The 23,769-nt window shown below is 34.5% G+C and overlaps 1 protein-coding gene across 1 annotated transcript in view; it reads right to left on the reverse strand.

Annotated features, from left to right (window-relative positions):
* Positions 1 to 2,612: 2,612 nt before the first annotated feature.
* LOC111044056 (zinc finger CCCH domain-containing protein 13-like) overlaps positions 2,613 to 23,769 on the reverse strand; it is a 52,419-nt gene continuing 31,262 nt past the window's right edge. Inside the window, exons 10-18 of the mRNA XM_039425457.1 lie at positions 22,876 to 23,002; positions 22,027 to 22,128; positions 18,267 to 18,346; positions 17,557 to 17,726; positions 15,365 to 15,510; positions 13,336 to 13,460; positions 10,589 to 10,780; positions 8,929 to 9,124; positions 2,613 to 2,779 (exon numbers count right to left, since the gene is read on the reverse strand). Of these exons, the coding sequence (XP_039281391.1) occupies positions 2,704 to 2,779; positions 8,929 to 9,124; positions 10,589 to 10,780; positions 13,336 to 13,460; positions 15,365 to 15,510; positions 17,557 to 17,726; positions 18,267 to 18,346; positions 22,027 to 22,128; positions 22,876 to 23,002 (1,214 nt within the window). The 3' untranslated portion in view covers positions 2,613 to 2,703. The remainder of the gene's footprint in view (positions 2,780 to 8,928; positions 9,125 to 10,588; positions 10,781 to 13,335; positions 13,461 to 15,364; positions 15,511 to 17,556; positions 17,727 to 18,266; positions 18,347 to 22,026; positions 22,129 to 22,875; positions 23,003 to 23,769) is intronic.

Genomic DNA, 23,769 nt, shown 5'->3' on the forward strand with positions numbered 1-23,769 from the left:
ATCAATATGGTGTGTAGTAGGATGCAGATGGAAATGCGGAAGAAGATGGCCAAGTGCTTTATGTGGAGCGTGGCTCTATATGGAACAGAAACCTGGACGCTCAGAAGACAGGAGGAGAAGAGATTGGAGGCCTTCGGAATGTGGGTGTGGAGATGATCAGCTGGATGGATAGGGTGCGGAATGAGGAGGTACTGCTTAGAGTAGGAGAGGAAAGGAATATTATGACAGTGGTAAGGAGACGGAAGCGGAACTGGCTGGGGCACTTGCTGAAGCATGGAGGCCTCCTTGTGACGGCAATGGAAGGGACTGTAGATGGAAGGAGGGTGCTGGGGCAGAGGAGAGTGAAAATGGTGGATGATGTCAGGGAGGAGGGAAGATACTTCATAATTATTACTAAACGAAAATCCCAAATAAATGCTGTAAATCACCCTGAAGACTTCTGCTACTGCAAATATGCAGTATTTAATAATGCATTATTTGCAGTAGCAGAAGTCTTCAGGGTGATTTACAGCATTTATTTGGGATTTTCGTTTAATAATAATTGAAGAGCTCCATTCCAAAACCTCCTAAGTCAATTTTTTTCGATTTCTGTTTTTCAGGTTATATCTCATCAAAACATATGACTTTATCATTTGCTAGTGTGTTTCCTGTCAAAACCTGTTTTAAAGCTGTAATCACCATTCAAACATTATTTTTTCCAAAACCTGTCAACTAGTCGTTCTTTTCAATCCATGCCATGTTTCTGCGCATGCGCAGTTTTATTTTTACAAAAATTGGTTGGATAAATTGAATAACAACTTTGAAAATAATACATATTAATCTTCTAATGATGAATTAAGTTCCAGCGAGAATTCATTGGCACAGAGCATAGTGATTCAGCAACAAATTATGTTTTTGACTTAGCAGGTTTTGGAATGGAGCTCTTCAATTATTCATTAATAAGCATTTGAACAAATGCAACGTCCAATTTATTTCCATCTGTAAAATACTTCTTGTTGAAGAGAATATCACAGGACAAAGAGGATGGAGAAGGAGGAATCATGTATTGACCTGCCCAAGGGCAGAATACTGATGTAGATGATATCAATGATAACGTTTTTAAAAGTATGATAGTACCTAGGTTATAAGCGATATAATTTTCAGAATCAACAAAGATTCTTCAATTCAAACAGTATTTATTGTATATATGTTTTACAAAAATCAATTGTTAGAATAATGTTTGGTGCTGATAGACGAGCGCATACTTTCCCAATATTCAGGTTTTTTTGGAATTCTACCTTTCAGATACATGTACGTACTGAAAGTGTTATCTTTGTTTTTTAAAATGAGTAGGGATAGGAATCAAACGGGGAATCTTGAACAAAATCAGCAGATAACTAGGCAAACTACAAGGATGCTAATCAGACTCCCCAAACCAAACAGCACTACCTTCCAGAAATGCTTTTTATTTCTTGGACCTAAATTCTTTAATATTCTTCCAGATGAGATCAGAAAGCTACAGAATCTCAAGAAATTTCTAAAACAAACGAAGAGTTGGCTATGGCTTCATTCACCATTAGAAGTAGAACACTTATTCAAAGAAGTTATCTGAGAAACACATGGTGCTAATATGAATCTAATCCATTATTGAATATGAATTTCAGTGTAGTATGGCCTTTTTACTGCAGTTACTTCTGTATCCTTTAAAGTTTAACCTTTGCTTTGAGCTTTGATCTAAAAACATTGTTTTATTTACCACTGTTATGTCTCATCTTTTATTTTTCATTTTTTTCCTCCCTTGTCATGAATTATGTTGATGCAAAAATTATACTGGTGATTCTTCCTCCCATTTTTTCTCAGTTTGAGCTACATATTCATAAGTATATTTAAAGAGAGGAAATGCTACAATCAATCAATAAAATTACTTGATGATGGTGATTGAATGTGTGTGTGAGTGTGTGTAGGCTTTTTTCTCCTCTTATATCGCTTCCCGATTAAACCTCAACTCCTGTTCACGGACAAGGGCTTCATGAAGCACTTTGTGAGCAGTAATTGTTCACATTATTATATATTTTTTATCATACATGATGGTATATTCCCTCAATAAAAGAAGAGTATGCTTTGTACAGAATTAATTATTGTTGCGCTGTTATTCGGAAGCAAATGATTATTTAAGCTTCATTATAGATTAATAGTTGCTTTTAGTTCATTGCTGTTGAATAGTAATTATATTAATTATAATGTAATACATTTTTGTTTTTGGAATGTTTAGCTGCCTTTCAATGTAGCCTATAATTATTTGATGTGTACCGATGTGAACAATAAAACTTGATTTGATTTGGTTTTACAATATGCTACATGCTAGTTGTTCTCTCACGTGGAACTTCTGTCGAAAAGTAGAAATTAATCTCTGTAAAGCATGCATAGACTTAAATGTAGTAGGCCCGAAAGTCGCTACCCATCTTAAAGCTTAGGCTTAGGTTACAAAGCTTCATGAGTTTTGTGCAACTCTGTGTATTGGAATGGGATAATCTCCACTTCCTCTGTATTTTCTATGTAGTTTCTAGCCCCTTTCATAAGCTATTAATGAAATTTAATTTGGGTAATCAAAGGCAAAAATAAAATTCACAATAATTATTCCATTACGGTTTATTTTTTAGCTCTAAAAATTAAAAATAGTGATAAAACTTCTTAGGAATATTATACTGTATCATTTTTATAAAATCAGACGACCCACTGACAAAAACCAGCCGCTTGCTGAACTTCGAGACTTTTAACCGGCAAATTGCACAGATGTCGCCTGTGGAAAAATTGAAAACAGGTTAATAAATATTGCAAATGATTCATTATTGAATAGTATAATAAATTATGTTTAAATTTGATGATTAAGGGCCGTTTGCACAGTGACAGTTTAATAGTATATTTCGCACCTAGGGCCGAAAATGAGACTTTTCTGGCTCGAAATCGGTTTTCAAGTCCGAGGCCGTAGGCCGAGGACTAGAAAAGATTGAGAGCCGGAAAAACATTTTTGCCCATGGTGAGAACGTTATTTTTCGCCACACAGAAAAATAAACAATATATACATATATGAGAATAATTGTCTATTATAAGCATTTTCGAAAGCAAAAGTGGAAGGTCATAGCTCTAGCAAATCTGAGGTAATCTGAATATCAGGAAATTGTCCAAGTATTTTTATTTTTTATTCTGATTTGTCTAAATAACCTAAAAGATTATGTTCAATTATGTAAGAGGTTGAGTTTATACTTTTTATTCTTCCAAATGACAATAAGATGATATTATTATAAATGTTTTAATTATTGAATGATAAACACAAATAATGAAAAGTTTTTGATCAGCTGTTTTAGCACACTTGAAATTTGGCCAATCTGAATGTCAACGGAAGTTTAGATTAGAAGTTCTATCCTACTCTGAAAATCGAATTATTTGAATAGTTTATAATATATATCTTATCTGTATTTTATTCATCCAAATAAAATGATAGTATCTTATTGCAAAATACTTTATACAATTCTAGAAGCATAAACTGATTCCGTTTCATAAGCTATTTTGTAAACACGTTCACATCAAATCAGAATCAGCTGACTTCAAGATTATTTTACAGCCCTAGGGCCGTAAAAATTTTACCGGCCTGGTCAGAAAACAATCACTTTCGGCCTCCATATGACGCACGTAAACCAGCTCATTACATCCAAGTGGGGCGAAAACTAAATTTCATTTTAAACTGGATTAAATCCGTATCAAGTATCGTTTGTTATTATGTGTTTCATTTTGAGTTTAAGCCAACAGCTGATTAAATTCAGTTTAAGCTTTGACTGAGCAACCGGCCCAAAGGCTAGGGCCAAACGAGCGCACAAAGTGCGTCCGTTGTAACTTACTTTTTGACGTCCGTTGTAGAAATACATAGAAGTGAATTGGTGACAACACACGAGGTACGTGCGTACCAAGTAACGGACGGTGATTTTTGAACTGCGCAGAAATGCTACAACGCACGTCGAGACATGCAAAAGTTAATGCTTCGTCTGGTTCAATTGCGTAAAGCCAACTGACGTTGACGCACCACACTCAACGCTCGTGTGGTGTCATTGGCGACGGCTGTCAAAAAGTAAGTTGCAACGGACGCACTTTGTGCGCTCGTGTGGCCCTAGCCTAACAGTACAAAAAAGGGCCTATAACGTATATTACAAGTAGTTCTGTGAACAGTAGACCTCACGCAGTATTCTCATCCACAAGTACCTGATTGAAACTATAGACCTTATGGAAATACAGCAATAGACTGGCTTCTCCACACAACTGTGTAATCACTTGTCAGCTGATTTATGATGAATAATTCTATAGTCTGATATTTTTACTCTAATATTGGCGTATGAAGGAGGCTCCTTTTTCCTTTTATATTATCCTTGAAATGCAAAATTTCCAAAAACCTTGTATATACGTTGACGCGCAATTAAAAAAGGAACATACCTGTCAAATTTCATGAAAATCTATTACCGCGTTTCGCCGTAAATGCGCAACATATAAACATTTAAACATTAAGAGAAATGCCAAACCGTCGATCTGAATCTTAGACCTCACTTCGTTCGGTCAATTATCTATTACTTCACGTTGTATGCTAGGTATTCTCTTTTCAACAATAGCTGCATTTTGTATTTATATTTTTATTTATGGAGTTAAATAAGCTCTACTTCCTCTGTATTTTCTAGCCCCTTCCATAACCTATAACTTGAATGCAAATTGTGTATAAAAGAGCAAATATGAATTGGATTAATATTTATAAAAAAAACTAGTAGTTCTGTGAACAGTAGACCTCGCGCTCAGTAAGTTACATTGACCTGTTGTTATGTTTTCTCAAAAATTAATAAATAATTTCAGTTCAGTTCAGTTCAGTTTCAGTTCTTCGCCTCAGTCAATTGACCGGGGAATTGTCAAGTTTTATTATTAATCTCAATATCAAAATTTGATATAAATAAAAAAATATTTATTTATTTTTAATATGAATAATCTAATTGTCAAATCTTAATAGTTTATTTTCGCAAGTGCTGGAAAGTATGTTCCTCTGTGTATTCAGAAACTGCATAATATGGCCTTACAATCAAGTATTTTTTTAATTCTGAGACAAATAATTTTTTGCTCTCAATAGTTTTGAGATGTAGCGGGAGAAGGTTGAAGAATCGTGATCCTGTGCAAATTGGAGATCTTCGAAATTTATCTAGTCGGTGCCGAGTGATATTCATATTGGTCTTATTTCTTGTGTTGCAGCTATGTTGATTGCCTCTTAAAGGTGGATTTGAGTTTTTGCTAGTATTATAGTTTCCAAGATGTATATAGATATTACTGTAAAAATTTTGTTTTCCAGAAACAGAGGCCTGCAGTGCTCAATTACATTCGTTTGAAAAATTGTTCTTATTGCCTTTTTTTGTATTCTAAGTATTTGGTCAAGACAGTTTTGGGGTGCAGCTCCCCAGGCAACAATCCCATATCGCAGGTGCGAAGTAAACAGCGAATAGTAAGCAGTTAGAGCCGTTTTTTCATCCGTAGTATTTCTTATTCGTCGTATCACATAAAGTGCTGAGGATAATTTCTTAGATAAGTAGTCGCAATGCTGTTTCCAGCTCAAGTTCTTATCGATTATCACACCAAGAAACTTAGTAGAGCCCACCGCCAGCATGCTGTCCTCTCTCAACTCCTCATCCTCTCTATTGCAGTTGTTTGGTGTGAAGTTGATGAGCGTTGTCTTTTTCTTGTTGATATTGAGTTTCAGACTATTGCAGATTGATGTGGCTTCTTCAAATGCTAGGCTAACTCCACTATTGTTTGCTTTCTGATTGGTAGGTAAAATAATGGTAGTATCGTCAGCAAAAAGGATGCACGTTTTGTTTTCTGTGAGTAGCTCTGGGAAATCATTAATATAAATAAGGAAAAAAAGAGGTCCTAAGATTGACACCTGAGGTACTCCCCTAGTGACTTTCTTCATAGATGAGTGGATGTTTTGTAAGCTTGTTTCGTTCTGGTATAATATGTCCACGTATTGAAATCTCTCAGAGAAATAATTCTGGATCCAACGTAAAGCCAGTTCGCTTATGTTGAGCTCTCTGAGCTTAGAAATCAGTATATTTTGGAAATTATGTGGTTTAAATTTATCAATTTAAAATGTCTAGAAAAAATCCTAAATAAACATAGAGCTTTCTGTCCTATCGTCCCGGAATATGAGTGTGAGCGCTGTTATCAGGTCTGGCTGCAACTGTCTACAACGTTGATGGAAAGATACATTTTCAAGATGTTAGATGTTTTTGAACGGGTAGTATTATAGTCCACTAGACAGCTGATTTATGATGAATAATTCTAAAGTCTGATTTTTACTCTAATATTGGAGTTCAAAGGAGACTCCTTTTCCTTTTGTATTATCATTAAAATGCAAAATTTCAAAAAACCGTATGTATACGTCGACGCGAAATTCAAAAAGGAACATACCTGTCAAATTTCATGAAAATCTATTGCTGCGTTTCGCTGTAAATGCGGAAGATAAAAACATAAAGAGAAATGCAAAACCGTCGACTTGAATCTTGGACCTCACTTCGCTCGGTCAATTATATAGATCTTGTTGGAAAATTCTATTTACAGTACGCGTCCCGTAGCTTTGCCTCAGTGACTTAGAAACGGCATATTAGCAAGGTATGGTTCGCGGGCTAATATTCACGGCTTTGCAAAGCCATGAGGCTTCAGAGACTCATTCCTAGATAGAGGAAGCTCCCTACACACAGAGATTCTTCATGAATGAGAGAGTTGCAACGATCACCAACCATGGAAAGAGCATGTTGAACGAATGTCAGCTGATAGGCTGTGTTGTGCTAAAAGGACGTAACTCCAAAAGCTCCTTGTTCATCTTTTCGGATGCAACACGTTGCTTTTGAGAAGATACAAAAGAGCATAATTATGTTGCTTATGGAAAGATACATTTTCAAAAATGTTCTATGTTTTTGAACGGGTACTATTGCAGTCTATAGTGAGGTCCACATTATAATGGCAGTGTACGATTGACAATACTGTTGCTGTCCTTTTCTATCATACAACAAAACAAATAGCACTATCTCTCTCTCGCTTTGCAGTGTTGTCTATTTGCTAGAATATTTTATATTTACTTTTGACAGTCACTGTACAAAACTGAACAAACCATCATTCTCAGCCGCCATTTTTTTTCTTCATTCTATCAAAATACTTGAGTACACAAGTCGTACAATTGATTTAAAATGTATTTTTGAAACAATGAAATAATTTTTAAACATTACCTTATGAGAAACACAAATCAAAATACCTGAAATGACATTTTAAAAGTTGATAACTAACCATCCTAGACTTCATCCATGCTTAAGTTAGCCTACCCTACATGCATAGGTTAGACCTACTCCTACCGGTATAAATAGGCTAATATTGAAAAATTATTTCAGAATTAATCCATTGAAATTACTTATTTTTAAATAGGATTTATATTTTTCTATTATTTTTAAAGAAAATTGGAATAGAATACCTACCAAATAACTCAATTTCTGTTGTTTTGAAATTCAGATTGTTGTATCACAGCTTTTTAAATTAGCCGCCATTTCAGGTTTGTATAAAAATAAAAATCTGATCTGTCATAAAAGCAAATTTTTGAATCAAATTATGAAAAAATATATTTTCTTGATCATTTTGACATTAAATTGATTATTTTATCAAGAAATGATAATTATTATTAGATTGAATTTAATGGGATGAATTGAGTAACAGCTGTGTACAGTCAGTGGCAAAATGGAGAGACTTGGCAACGTTTTTACTTTCCTTGCCCTATTACCATAGGTAAGGAAAGTATTGCTTTCCGAAAAAATTAAGGTACCCGAATTTCTAAATTTCTATACGTTTCAAGGCCTCCTGAGTCCAAAAAAGTGGTTTTTGGGTATTGGTCTGTGTATTATATATATTTATTTTTTATCGTATATATATATATATATATATATATATATATATATATATATATGTGTGTGTGTGTGTGTGTGGTGTGTGTTGTGTGTGTGTGTGTGTGTGTGTGTGTGTGTGTGTGTGTGTGTATATGAGTGTATGTGCGTCTGTGTACACGATATCTCATCACCCAATTAACGGAATGACTTGAAATTTGGAACTTAAGGTCTTTCCCCTATAAGGATCCGACACGAACAATTTCGAACAAATCCAATTTAAGATGGCGGCTAAAATGGCGAAAATGTTGTCAAAAACAAGGTTTTTCGCGATTTTCTCGAAAACGGCTCCAACGATTTTGATCAAATTCATACCTAGAATAGTCATTGATATGCTCTATCAACTGCCACAAGTCTCATATCTGTAAAAATTTCAGGAGCTCCGCCACATCAATGCAAAGTGTGATTTTAGATTCTTGATTATCAGGCTTCAGATACAATTCAAACAGAAAATTTCAAGTGGAAAAGATTGAGCATAAAAATCTCTACAATTAATGTTCAGTGACATTTTCACCTAAAATTGGAAATAAGCTCGAAATTCGAGAAAATGTGTTTATCCAATAAAGCAAACTGTTGGAAACTGTTGATTCTATTAAATCATTCACTATGAAGAGATAGTAGACTTCGTGTGTCTCCAGCGTTATTGTCCTGTCACCAGCTGGCAGATCTTTGAATAGTAGACTTGGAATGCGCGTGTACACTTGCGTCAGGTGATAAATTTTTATAACAGCAAGGAAAGTTGTGTGAGTGCGCCACACCAGATTTTTCTCCTATCTTTCTTCACTGCCAATATAACGTGGACCTTACTATAGTGGCCCTCTGCCGATAGGCAAAGCTACAGGACCCGGACTGCACCAGTATATGGAATGTGATTGTGCTATTTATAATTTGATATTGTTAGAATACGAACTTTTAGGTGAGGTGGAATTGAATTTCCATTTACCTTATAGCAATATCTCTTCTGGCAGATAACGCTCTCTTGATCATATCTACCCCTGAGAACAAGTTTCGACGCTGGGAGTGTTTCAGTCGTAATTGAGAGTGAATACCAGCCACAGGGTGCAGCAATTTCAATTCTGGTTTTGGTTCTTTCACTTCTGCCTCATCTCCGTCTTCTTCAGGTTTTGCAACTTCAGCTGCTGAAAAACCAAATTAAAAGAAGTTAATCATCAATGAATTTTTTCCTACAGATACCTTGAAAAGTGGCCATTATTCCTGCACTGATTAGGCTACAGAACGCAAAGAATCACTTTTCCGCTCTAGTGCGCAAAGTATTACTTTGCGTACTCCAGATTTGCAACATGGCAATACAAAATAGTTGGTGGATTAGTGCACGAAAACAAAAATTAATTTGGTAACAATGACTGTGGTTCTTTCGGTGCAGCAAACTGCCATTTTGCGCACTAGTTGCACAAATAACTATTTCAGTCTTCAGTTTGATTTTTTTTTCATTCTCAAGTATTGAAAATAAAGAATTGATTTTAAACTTGGATTTTTGTGGATATTATTCATTCAATTAATCTATTTCGGACTATGTGTAACCTTATCTAAATTTGGGAGAGGAATAGCACAAGGTTACCTTATTTTCTCTCCCTAACATTTTGATGATGTACTTATTGTATGAATAAATGAAGAATTATTTGATTCAAGAGGACCGGATTCATAATACAGTAACTGATTATCAGACAGTAGTAAATAAAGAAGAACAATCATAGCAGGAACACACAGACAAATCACCAATATTAAAACAAAACAGAAGTTGAGATACATAGATTATGAACCTGTTCACACAATATTATGAGATTTATGCAATCAGATCAGAATTCATATGATGAAAATATTAAACATGCATTGACAGAATAGAATGAGATACATAGTACTTGATCGACTTCAAACAATTCTGACCGATTTATCAAAACTCTCAACGATTTAGTCATGATAAGAGGAGTAACACCTCTAATACAAGGCCCTGACCTACGATATTTATACATTTATTTATTTATTTATACATTGAAACATAGGTTACAATATCATTCTCAACTATGAATGATTGGGGAAGGAACAACAGGCTTGAAGCACGAACCGATCCTTCCCCAAATTTAGATAGAAATTGCAACGTCGCAGTGTAGGCCTAGAATCTAATACATGATTGGTGATAAAGATTTTAAAAAATACCAGCTGATCTTTTTCACCAATCATGTATTAGATTGTAGGCCTACACTGCGACGTTGCAACATCGTAGGCCGCGGCCTTGTATTAGAGGTGGCTCTGAGAGTACTGTTTTATATCTTTATGCTTTTTATTAGAAATGTACAGTTTCGTAGAAACTAGAAACAGTATATTCTTACTCAATACAAGAGTTTCTGCTATGATTTACATTACAAAACTTTTTGTGCCATTTGGTACAATTTAAAAAGTTCTCATCTTAGAAATGCAAGTCTTCTCATTAAAATAGATGAAATATATTTTAAAATGGCATTATTTTTACTATTGAATGATATGAAAAACTTTATTTAAAGATTTGTTTTTCTTGAAATTATTCAACTTTCAAAATTTCCCGTTTCTTTGAAACACACTGTAGTAATGTAATAATGAGTACTGACCAGCCTTCTGCTGTATGTCGTTGTACATTTTTTCGCCGGCATACTTGAGCGAGATGCCAATTCGGGCGAGTATGCGCAGAGGCTCAAAGCGTCGCCTCGCGGCGCCCGGCTGGTCGCTGTCTGCGTCGGGACGCTTCGGTCGCGTCTCCGCCACCAGGCTCGCCCAGTCCACGCCCAAAGCATCGCCAAGTCCTAGCACAATAATCAATCATTCTAATCAACTGCCGCCAAACAGATTTTAAATAATCGTACGTACAATAAAATTTATTCATACATACATTATAGAACATTTGACCTTGATATGGAGAAATTTTTACAATATCTCTGTTCATAATGTAAACAATAACGGGGCACCGAGCTTCACTCGTTATTTATTTATTGATAAACCGAACTCAATTCTTTAAAATGATTGGGGAAGGACTAACAGGCACAGCCCAAAACTGTTTCTTCCCCGAATTTTGATTTATACACTATAAATATTCCAAAAAGTAGGTTATGTTCCATACACTTGAATTCAGGTCCAATTTTCAGTCCAAATATTTGAAAACAGAAAAGTTCTAATTTAGATTGTTTACAAACCAAATTGAATGAAAACATAACACTCACTAATCACTTAAAACTGTGAAATAATGAATAACTTCAAATATTATGATATACTCCAATTTAGAATGATATACCATGTAATGTCAACAAATCAGATTAATTTGATCAAGCCTATTGAAATTTCTAGATAATATTTTTCTCGTGAGATACGGTAAGCTGATTGATTACACAGCTGATCTCCCACACAGGCACACGCATCTTTTGTTATCGACAGACGACGGAATTATCTTCCGTTTTTCCAAGGATGAATAATTATTATCCTTTTCATGTCCTTCAGCGACTTTTCCCAGGGATGAGACCTAGTGCAATCGAATTTTTATATCATAAACCTTCTATGTTCCAAATTTCGTGAAAATCGTTAGAGCCGTTTTCGAGATCCGTTGGACATAAATAACCAGATATAAAAATATTAACAAACATACAGAAATTGCTCGCTTAATATAATAGGATTTCATTTTATAGCCAACAAGAAATAATTTACAAACAAATTACCAGGACAGCTAGCTTTGTAGATAAGGGAATCTGGAAAGAGAATCGGGAGAAATGTTTACAAATCCCAGAAACTACAATGCATGATTTTTCACTCGTTCCACCATGTACACTTCAAGAAATCCTCCATGGGAAAAAGTACTCGGAGGTAACAGAGTGTGGTAATATTGGAGAGAGATGGAGAGGAAGGTGGGCTCAAGATGCACACCCAAAAATACAAACACAAAAACTGTTCCAATAAAACAGTTACAATGAGGAAAACAATAGAAAATACCGTACCGTTTTCTGAATGGTGTGGTGTGCTGGAAAGAAAAAGGAGGAAAAAACACCTTGCCTACTATGGTTTCCGATGTAATAGTAGGCCTAACAATAGCACGGTTTATGCTTGAATGACGAGGATTCAGATTCAGATTCCTTTATTCATGTGTTTAACAAAACATAATTCAACTTACGTTCTAGCGTTAAAAGTAAATACCAATAGCAGTAAAATAACATGGTGAATCATATTAAACTAAAGAGTTCTACAATATTATTGAGCAAGAAAAATGATGAACTATGCTAAAACTAAGGTACCACTGTAATGTTTTCATATGAAACGGTGAAGTTTGGACCTTAAGAAGTCCATTCTCAGAGAGGGTATCGAGGATACCCTCCCCTTCAGCACTTAACCGCAGAGATACTTTTTGTTTCAGTGTCTGGATATGAGACATGATTTTAGAGTGAAGCAAGATGGGCTGATTTAGGCATCAAATAAAGACCATACGATTGAATGGATAAATTTACTAACGTAGACAAAATTGTACACAATAAATTAAATGAAGAATTGTAGAATACAAGAAATGGTGTAGAGAATGAAAGACAAGGACACAGACAACAAATTTTAATCAGATGCTGACTTTATAACGTGAATCTGACTATAGCTTATCCTGAATATTTTCATATCCTGAATATTCTAGTATTATTCAGAATTTTTCATCATTTTAGTAGTTTGTTATTGTAGTTGGCAAAAAGACCACCTGGAGATCTGACCAATCTTAATGAGGAGCCATACCGAGTTCCAAAGCTTCATCTTAAATACAATTGGAATTAAAAATGTAATATTGATGTTCAAATTGTGAAAAGTGGTCATGCATGCAATACAAAAATAATTAATTTCTCTGTTATTCTCTGACCAATCTTAATAAATGAGATATCGTTGAAATCTTGATAAAATTTGCTAACTTTTATGTCTCTTGTAAATTTTCTTTAAACTGAACGGTTTTCGTGAAATTTGAGTCGAAAATTTAAAATGACCGCCATTTTGAAAATTTACATAGAAATTCTTTTATTTTATTTTTTAAAGTTAAGTCTTTATAGCATAAATATTCATAAACACTCTGTATATTCAAAGTTATGGTATTCGTATTAAATGAAACTGTGCAATAAGAAAGTTATGTATATAACTAACTACATACATAACGATAGTTTACAACTAGAGAAGGCCGTGATATAACTGATTCTATTACAAGCCAATCTTGACAGAAGGCTACAGTATATTTTGGAAAATTGAAAAAGCAAAAAACAAAGAATATTTCAACGGAAGTTAAGGATTTACTACTGTTAATATCGTATTCGAAATTATTTATATGTAGTAGAATCAAGGAAAACAGCATTACCCTTGGCTTTTCTTCTTGAAGCAGCTTTGTTAGCCCTTGCTTCCTCTTCCAGTTCCTCATCTGATATTTCTTCAAAGTCAAGATTATCAACACCTTCTTCATCAACTGTTCTATCATCAGCTAATCTGTAAAAAACAGAGGTGTTCAGAAAATCAGTACCTAGCAATACTTGAAAGTAAAGTAAAGATCAAGACTATATTCATTATAAAGAACTAGATTACCCGGCGAACTTCTTACCGCTAAAAAGCCAATGTATCTCATGTCACACTTGACTTTGTTTGGTGAATCATGAAATTTATCTGCTAATCAATACATCTCAATACGGACTTCCTATGTGCTTAAAACGACCGTTTTAATACCAGTAAACAATTTTATCACAGAGTGACGTATTTAATACAGCTGGTAAGTTTAGATGCTAAATCATATTATCACAGCATGATATTAAGCTAAATCATATTATCACAGCATGATATTAAATCATCATGATTTTGAATAAACATGATCTTCCCGTTCTACGTTAGCCGCTCGGCCGACAATTTCGAAAACATAGGTCTGTAAAATAGATTAATATATAATTATTATTAGCCCCCCTATTCAAATTTCTGGTCAGAAACCATCCCCAATATTCACACAACATATTCCCAAAGTTTCATGCCGTTCTGTCCAGTAGTTTTCGAGTCTATAGGGAACAAACAAACAAACTAACACACAAACAGACATTCATTTTTATATATATAGATGTTTCTAAAATAGACAAACTTTATGAGTGGGTTCCTTACATTGAAATGAAGTAAAGTTCTAGTAAACGTGGGTGTCAAAATGCATTGTAAACAAGATAATGATGGCAAACGTTTGAACATTTTTTCATTTCTTAAATATGTGGAGGCCTTATGAAGGAACCTACTTGAATAAAGAATTATTATTTCTCATTTAAATTAGCTAAGAATTCGAATAGAACAAAATATAAGAGAGCAACTTTAATATATTGTTGAACTAATGTGAAAAAATGCCAAAAATGTGATTTTTCAATCTAAAAAACATATAAGTAGATTACTTTTACTTCAAAGGTATTCTAATTCGATGAAAATAGTAGATTATTCAATTCTAAAGAAAACATTACCAGTTGCTTTTTGTCTAAAACGCACCCAAACCTCACAATTCTGGTATTTTATTGATCAAAACAAAGATTTTTCAAATGTGCTATTTCTTTGTCTTTTCTGTCTCCTTTGTTTCCTGATCTATAAGGTTTTGGGTGCGTTTTAGGTCCGTAAATTACGTACATTTAATAGTTTACAAGATTGTCGGCCTGACCGACCAAGAATGTTAACCGTGGAAGTCTGAATTTTAGTGCTATAAAGTTTCATTTCATTTCATTCATTAATACAATTACAAATCATATAGCAATGACTGGAAGAAAGCTTAGTCCGAAACTGAACTTCTCCCAAATTTTATATACAGTAACGTTTCTAAAAGATAGAGGTTATATTTACACTTATTCAAGTCCAATTTCCAAAGTCATATATATAACTTTGGGTTACGTTGAATGAAAAAGACTGAAAAATTGTCAAAAACCACAGATTTATTGATACGGTACTTAGAAAGACCGGTTTCGGTTATTACACCATTGTCAATCTCTGATAAACATGTTTATCAGAGATTGACAATGGTCTAATAACCGAAACCGGTCTTTCTAAGTATCAATAAATCTGTGGTTTTTGACAATTTCTCAGTCTTTTTCATTCAATATGAATAATTACCACAATATCAACTTCTCAACTACACAAAAAAATTTGTGTTACGTCCTTAATAAAACACTCATTCAAATAATTGCTAATAAAATAAAATAAATTTATTGTTAATAAAATAAATCAAGACCATTATTAGGAAGTCATATAAAACAGAACCAACTTAGATCCCATATTAACATTTCAACATTTTGCATTCAATTTTTTCACATATCGTCTTTTCGAAATAAAGGATAAATTAAATTTGAAAGCTACACATTTGTCTAAATGAACAAATGACTCACCTTTGTTCCAAAGAGTCATTGATAGTAGAATTATTGGCAGTAGAAATAGGAGTCTGAGGCATACTGGACTGATTCAATGTCGGAATATGAACAGATTTGGAGTCCATTTCATCCATTTCAGCATCAAGCTCTGTGCCTGGTCCTTCCTGTGGAGAAACATACAAGAAACTGTTATTAAATGTAATTCTAAATAAAACATAGCTTTCTAAAAACATTCAACTCGGAAGATGGGATGGTAAGGGTATGTATCTGTTTTTTAATTCCATTTTGAGTTTTCTTTATTAAAATAACTGAGTGACATACATTGATAAAAAGTTCAACTGATTCCCTTTCAAATAAAAATTGAGGAAAACAGGATTGGAGTAGCTAAAAAATGTTATAAACTTCAATACATAACCGAAATGGTACATACTTGAGACCATTTATTCTTTTCATTATCATTGGAGAAAAATCTACATATTACGCTTGACTACATATATTAAAAATAGAATATTAACCTTGAAAATCAGGGAGTAATTAATCTTACTATATTGAAATAGATTAAGACCGGTTGCAGACGAACGACTGTGGGATGTGGGAGCGATTATTTTCCTTCTGTGGTACCACAAACGCAGCTCATACGGAATACATTGGCAGGCATGGCAGTGGCACTGATACTTCCACATGACTTTGCGCGCTGAGGCAGCGATTATTTTTCTTGCGATTGTTGTATCACTGGTTCGAGCACTACGCTTCCCCTTACTTCTGTACCACAATCGCAGTCGCTGTGACTTTGAAAACAGCTGTATGATAAAAACAGCTGATAAACAGTTGATAAAAACACCCGAGTATGATACAAACATCTGAAAACTGTTGCACTAATGCGCGTTTTCTCGAATGTAGTGTCACCTTAAAGAGATATAGACCCACAATGCCTATGCCTTCCCAATGATAGCTCTTACTTGAAATTGAAGGCCGCCATTGGGGTATTTTAGCACAAAGTATTATATCTATATATTTGTAGTATTATAGATTACAAAGGCATTGGTATGTAATAATCTTATAGGTTGCCCCCTCAATGGCCGATTTCAATTCCAAGTACGACACTAGCGCTGCATGTGAGTCTATGCATCTTCAAGGTCTTTGAGTGTGAAAGTCTCTCTGACTTAGGCCGGTTGCAGATGAACCACTATCGCATGTGGGATGTGGGACCGACATACCACAGAACAATACGACTATCGCAGAGAGACTCTCACACTACATTCGAGAAAACTACAAAAGTGGCATGAAAAAGATGACGAGGCCATACTCTGGCTCAAAAACTTAAAAATGTATGTATGAATTGTTTGTTTTTATTTGTTTCTGCCACTGTCTATCCATACAACATATACACGTTGCCCCACGAAGAGGTTTAGACTCAACTCACACTTACGTGACTCAGGTCGAGAAGAGACTTGACTCTAGTCGAGAGCATGTGTTTCCAAATGGTGACACTCAGACCAGTCGATTCTAGTCTCACCATTTGAAAACACATGCTCTCGACTAGAGTCGAGTCTCTTCTCAACCTGAGTCGCGTAAGTGTGAGTTCAGCCTTACACTTTTAATTCTATATTACGTGCCCAATAATGCACAGAGCTTTTTCAAATTTTACACACTTTAAAAAGTAGGTTCTTAAAATATTCTGGGGAAATTTCAGCTCCCTAACCTTCGTAGGAACAAAATGGCGGCATAGTATTGAAAAATTTACAAATTCATTCTAATTCACCTCCCTAACCTTTGTAGAAACAAAATGGCGGCATATTGAAAATTTCACCAATTCATTAAAAATGTTTCTACGAAGTTTAGGGAGCTGAAATTTTCCCAGAATATTTTTAGAACCTACTTTGTAAAAGTTCGGTGCATGAATGGGCACGTAATATAAAATGAAACGTGTAAACCTGTTCGTGGGACACGGTATCACAGAATAGGTACAGAATGGAAACTGTCAATCAAACGCCTATCCAACCAATGCTTTTTAATGGCACAAATACTAGACACGTCACGTGACCTTAGGAAGTTCCAATCCTGGTCTTTTGATTGGCTCGTGGCAGTGAACGAGATCAATTGATCCGGTTAATTAGGCACTTCCTAACAAGATGGCGGATTTTTGCGTCAGGGTACTAGCCAAGTTTCCATACTGTATGTATACTGTGACGGTATATATAAGCACTCACAATATCATCTCTGTTGAGAATTTCATCAGGATCATCACTGATGTCACTGAGATCCTCTTCCAAGATGGCTGGAGGCGGCTCGTCCGTGCGAATTTTCTTCATCTCCTGTCCCAGGCCTTCACTTTCATCTCTTGCTCGTTTCATTGAAATATCAGCAGGAGGAGCAATTACTGAAATGTAACATATAACCACAATATTAATGCCTAGTCACTGGTTAGCTTGGCTACGTTGGTCTTGTCATGTACACTGCAATGTGGATGCGCGGTTGCTCGGACATTCGCCTTTGCTCAACGAAAATCGGAGCGATGGCAAGCGAAGGCCAGTTAAGTCGGGCGGTGGCAAAGTAGCCATCCACACTCTCGCCCAATGCGTACAAATGACGAGCGCGAGAGTGTGGATGCGGCATAACGGTTTACCAAATTTATAATCCACCATTATTTTATATTTTATTTTAATTTTTTCAAGTATATGTATGAGTAATTATGCTTATTTAATTATATTTTTAATGATATGTCATATTATAAAGAGTTTGTAATATGTTTTGAATATTCTAATTGGCAATAAATGAAATTGAAATTGAAAATTAAGGTGGATTCTCACATATTATTTGCTCCACCGTATTGTCCTCATACGTTTTAATCAAACGTTAAAATAACGTTTTATTGACAATAAAACGTTTATAATTTATTGCATTAATATGTAAAAATTACCTTGTTCAATAGGCTCTTTCTCTGGAATATTTTCTTCGCAACCTTCAACAGGTTCGTTGGGGTGGGGAGGACGTCTCATACTGCAACACAAAATAAATAAAATAAGAATGAAAATATAGTAAATAAGTATGTAACAGGTAATAAGTAAACAATGAATTTAGTGAAGATTTTTATAAAAAGTAGATTACTAATATAAGAAAGGGATAAATTGATTGGAATGAATAACCACGTTGGAACTGATAAGTTGAAACTCTAAATATGCCTTCTTGATACACCAATAGGAGTGCTCAACACAACGTTTGAATGCCTTCTAAATACTAATCAGACTGCGTAACATAAAGTTTATAAGATGAGTATAATATAACATAATATGCTGCATGTTCATTATTGCCTTTATATGTTCGCTTATTATACAGGATCCGGCATAAAAACCTGACGATTTTTGAGGGATAATAATCAAAGTATGTTTCGTACAATTAAAACATGTAATATATCAAATTAGAGATCAAATTTTGCAATTTACAGTGAATCATATAGATCTCTTACAAAGTTTTTTTATTTGAAGATTATTTCATTCAAATGTTTTCTGTTACTTTTCACACTCTCACTCAACCTAACTCTAAAATTTGCCATTGCTCACTCAATCATAACTTGTGGAATTACTCCAGTTTCTCGTTGAATGATCCCTTTAGTTATGTGGATTATTGGCTGCCCAATAATGGTAATTTTGTTTATTCACAAATCCCGACAAATGAAAATGTGCCTCGTCACTTGAAAGAGTAATGGCATCCTGTTGGACATTTTCGAGAATGATCTCACAAGCGGCTTTGCGTTGTGCTCAATCATTTGCATCAAGTTGTTGCACTAGCATTATCCTATACGGATGGAATTTCAGGCCGGAATGGAGAATTCGTCGTATACTCCGATCAGAAATGGCTAGCGAAACAGCAGGTTTCGCTGCTGAACGTCGTGGAGACCAAGTAACAGCTACTCTTACCGCATTAATGTTTTCAGGCGTTCTCACAGTCCGTTTTCGTCCTGTTGGTTTTGTTTATAAAGCAGACGACGTGTTCCTAAAATTCTTTACCCACAACAAGATCGTATTCCTACTGGGAACCGGCGCGTGTCGATTTAAATTGAAATATCTTTGAAATGAACGCTGTGTTAAAATAATGAGTCATTATTTTTAAAATAAGCCTCAATCACAAACGCTGGAAGTTCACTTGACAACGACATACCGTCTACTGAAATGGCATAGTGAGGTCCACGTTATAATGGCAGTGTACAATTGACATTACTGTTGCTGTCCTTTTCTATCATACAACAAAACAGATAGCACTATCTCTCTCTAGCTTTGCAATGTGTCTATTTGCCAGAATATCTTATTTTACTTTTGATAGTGACTGTACAAAAGTAGACTAACAAATCTTAGCCGCCATTTTTTTCTTCATTCTATCAAAATACTTTGGTACACAAGTCGTATAATTGATTTAAAATGTATTTTTGAAATAATCAAAGTATGTTTCGTACAATTAAAACATGTAATATATCAAATTAGAGATCAAATTTTGCAATTTACAGTGAATTATATAGATCACTCACAAAGTTTTTTTATTTGAAGATTATTTCATTCAAATGTTTCTGTTACTTTTCACACTCTCACTCAACCTAACTCTAAAATTTGCCATTGCTCACTCAATCATAACTTGTGGAATTACTCCAGTTTCTCGTTGAATGATCCCTTTAGTTATGTGGATTATTGGCTGCCCAATAATGGTAATTTTGTTTATTCACAAATCCCGACAAATGAAAATGTGCCTCGTCACTTGAAAGAGTAATGGCATCCTGTTGGACATTTTCGAGAATGATCTCACAAGCGGCTTTGCGTTGTGCTCAATCATTTGCATCAAGTTGTTGCACTAGCATTATCCTATACGGATGGAATTTCAGGCCGGAATGGAGAATTCGTCGTATACTCCGATCAGAAATGGCTAGCGAAACAGCAGGTTTCGCTGCTGAACGTCGTGGAGACCAAGTAACAGCTACTCTTACCGCATTAATGTTTTCAGGCGTTCTCACAGTCCGTTTTCGTCCTGTTGGTTTTGTTTATAAAGCAGACGACGTGTTCCTAAAATTCTTTACCCACAACAAGATCGTATTCCTACTGGGAACCGGCGCGTGTCGATTTAAATTGAAATATCTTCGAAATGAACGCTGTGTTAAAATAATGAGTCATTATTTTTAAAATAAGCCTCAATCACAAACGCTGGAAGTTCACTTGACAACGACATACCGTCTACTGAAATGGCATAGTGAGGTCCACGTTATAATGGCAGTGTACAATTGACATTACTGTTGCTGTCCTTTTCTATCATACAACAAAACAGATAGCACTATCTCTCTCTAGCTTTGCAATGTGTCTATTTGCCAGAATATCTTATTTTTACTTTTGATAGTGACTGTACAAAAGTAGACTAACAAATCTTAGCCGCCATTTTTTTCTTCATTCTATCAAAATACTTTGGTACACAAGTCGTATAATTGATTTAAAATGTATTTTTGAAACAATGAAATAATTTTTAGACATTAAACAAGTTGATAACTAACCATCCTAGACTTTATCCTTCAGTTAGCCTACACGTTTAGGTTATACCTAATCGTACCGGTATAAATAATAATTGAAAGGTTATTACAGAATTGTTTCTTATGATATTACTTATTTTAAAAAGGATTTCTATTTTTCTATAATTTTTTAAAGAAATTGAAATAGAATACCCACCAAATAACTTAATTTCTTTTGTTTTGAAATTCAGATTGGTGTATCACAGCTTTTTAAATTATCCGCCATATCAGGTTTGTATAAAAATAAAAATCTTTGAATCAAATTATGAAAAAATATATTTTCTTGATTAATTTGACATTAAATTGATTATTTTACTAAGGAAATTATAATTATTATTAGATCAAAATTTAATGGGATGAATTGAGTAACAGCTGTGTACACACTCAGTGGCAAAATGGAGAGACTTGACAACGTTTTTTTCCTCTCTTTCTTCACTGCCACTATAACGTGGACCTCACTATAGACTTCGATGTACAACACTCCCGCATTTTCAATAACAGTGGTGCCAACATAACATTACTACAAAATCGTCAGATTAATATGTCGGCCCCTGTATGTTCGTTTATTTAGTACACTTACAATGAAAGCTGTCTGATACTCAATACAACTTCTTTCTATCAACTGAGCTGTAGGCTGTAGTTGGAAGGAAATCGGAAAAGTAGTCAAAGTCTAGCACGAAAATAGCTATTTATGTATTAAGAGCGTAATGCGCGACTTTATCGCTCGCGCAAAACAGTTATCACGCGACGCGAAGAGGAGCGTGATAATTTTGCAAGAGCGATAAAGAAGCATTACGCGCGAATTACATACAACATTTGTTCTACAACTGCCCAAACCTAAATTACTTATATCGGCGAAGTTACAATTACCGACTTTTTTGGTTAAGATCTGACCTTTTGGCGAGCTGCTTACCATCAGCTGATTGGCGAGCGTAAAGAAACTCTTCTGCGCATGCGCAAATGATTTGCGAGAGTAAAGAAAATTTACTGCGCATGCGCGGATGGTTAGCGAGCAAAAAAGTAGATTCTCCTCAGAAATAAGTTTTACGAGGAGAATTGAGTATGTAAATTCTTTTTTACGCGCAGTTGTAGAAAACAATTATTTTACAATAGAAATGAGTTACAAGTATGATTTTACCGGTTCCGATTATCCCACTCTCTCCTGTTGTCTTGATAGTCCCAGTCTCTTGGTTTAGCACCTTCATCATAGTCCCAATTTCTCATTCCAGGATCACGCCGTCTGAACAAAATTATAAAATTTACGTTTTAGTAACCAAAAATTTACATTCTCGGTAATTACAAAAACACAATTTGAATTTTTTATACAATTTCAATTCAAAGAGCATGTTCCGAAACATTTCAAGTCAATTAGATGGAATGTCGTTGATAAAAAAGTTTAAGAATAAAGTTTCAACTCAAATGAAGAGAAATATATAATAATTTTGACTGAAAACGACTTGATATTGTACAAACCAATAATTTATTAAACAATTTGAGACACTAGTTGTCGTTGAACACAAATTTCCAATTTACTAGAAATTGATAATGGTGTAACAATTAAAACTAGTATCACAAACTGTTTCAATTAATTAATAGTTTTACAATATGAAGTAGTTTTCATTCAATATAGATATCTACCACAACACAAAAAGTTATGATTATTTCGTTAAATTCTTCAATGTTCAGAATTGAAAATTATAAGAGGTAGAATATTCATTCAGAAAACTTCCAGTTCCTCAATTTTCAAGTTCTTACACCGCATCATCAATTTTCGATAAAGCTGAAAACTATGTAGGAAACTTGACGACTCTTGGACACTCATTCTTCACTCTGCACACTCAGTGTTCTCCATGATATAGTTTGTAAACTTTTAAGAAAGATTAATCAAGTTTATTACAAAAACTTGAAACTGCAGGTTGTCAATTGAGCAGTATCACAGGTCACAATGCAAGGAAAGGAAATTCGTTGAATGAAATCAATGTTTTACCTCCTGTCATCGCCGAATTGTGGCTGCATCCGCATATTTCTTGGATCTTCTCCCCTGGAAGGACTGTTAAAGTGGCCACGATCACCCGCGCCTTCATTTTGAAATCTGCCTCCTCTCTCTACAAAATCAATATTACACAATAATTAATGAATTGAAAATTTAGATTATTTAGAGAAAAAACTGAGGTAGTCAACAATAATTATTTTTTAAAGAGAATAACTGAGGTGGAAAGAAGAGAACATTATTTAGAGGAAAAACTGAGGTAATCAACAATTATTTTTAATGAGAATTTGTTGTCTATACTCAACAATAATAATAATAATAATATCTTGTGACCTGGCTGGCTCAGGTCTGGTGTCAGAGTTTTCAGGTCGCAACTGATCAATTTCAGGGCCTCTGACATGACCTGATACTCAACAAATTTAAATTTTCAAAGATATTATATTTAATGATCTTACTCACCGATTTCTTTAAAACATCATATCTTAATATCTTTATTTTCATTCTTAAGGAGTGGAATAGATATGAGACTCTTTATTTCAACGCTGATATTCAAGACTCTCTATTTAAACATTCTCCAACTCTTATTTTATACTATGATTTCCCCTTTTTTGGTCCCTTTTGTTTTATAACCGACGTGGTTGACTGAGTTCAAACGTCACCACCTCATCAAATAGAAATATAATATTTTTTGAGAACAGGCTAGTTCTTTTCGAAAGCTGAAAAGCTTGAGAAAATGATTCAGATTTAGAGATATTATCAATTAAAACTCTATAGCTAGAGTAAACAACTAAGAATACTAGGAGTAAACAACTAATGGATACTCTATACCAGTATTCATAAAGTGATATATTGGTATGCATATAACTTTAGGGCCAGGCCTTATTAAGCGTA

The sequence above is a fragment of the Nilaparvata lugens genome, chromosome 3 (assembly GCF_014356525.2).
Source record: "Nilaparvata lugens isolate BPH chromosome 3, ASM1435652v1, whole genome shotgun sequence".
In the NCBI taxonomy this organism is placed as follows: domain Eukaryota; kingdom Metazoa; phylum Arthropoda; class Insecta; order Hemiptera; family Delphacidae; genus Nilaparvata; species Nilaparvata lugens.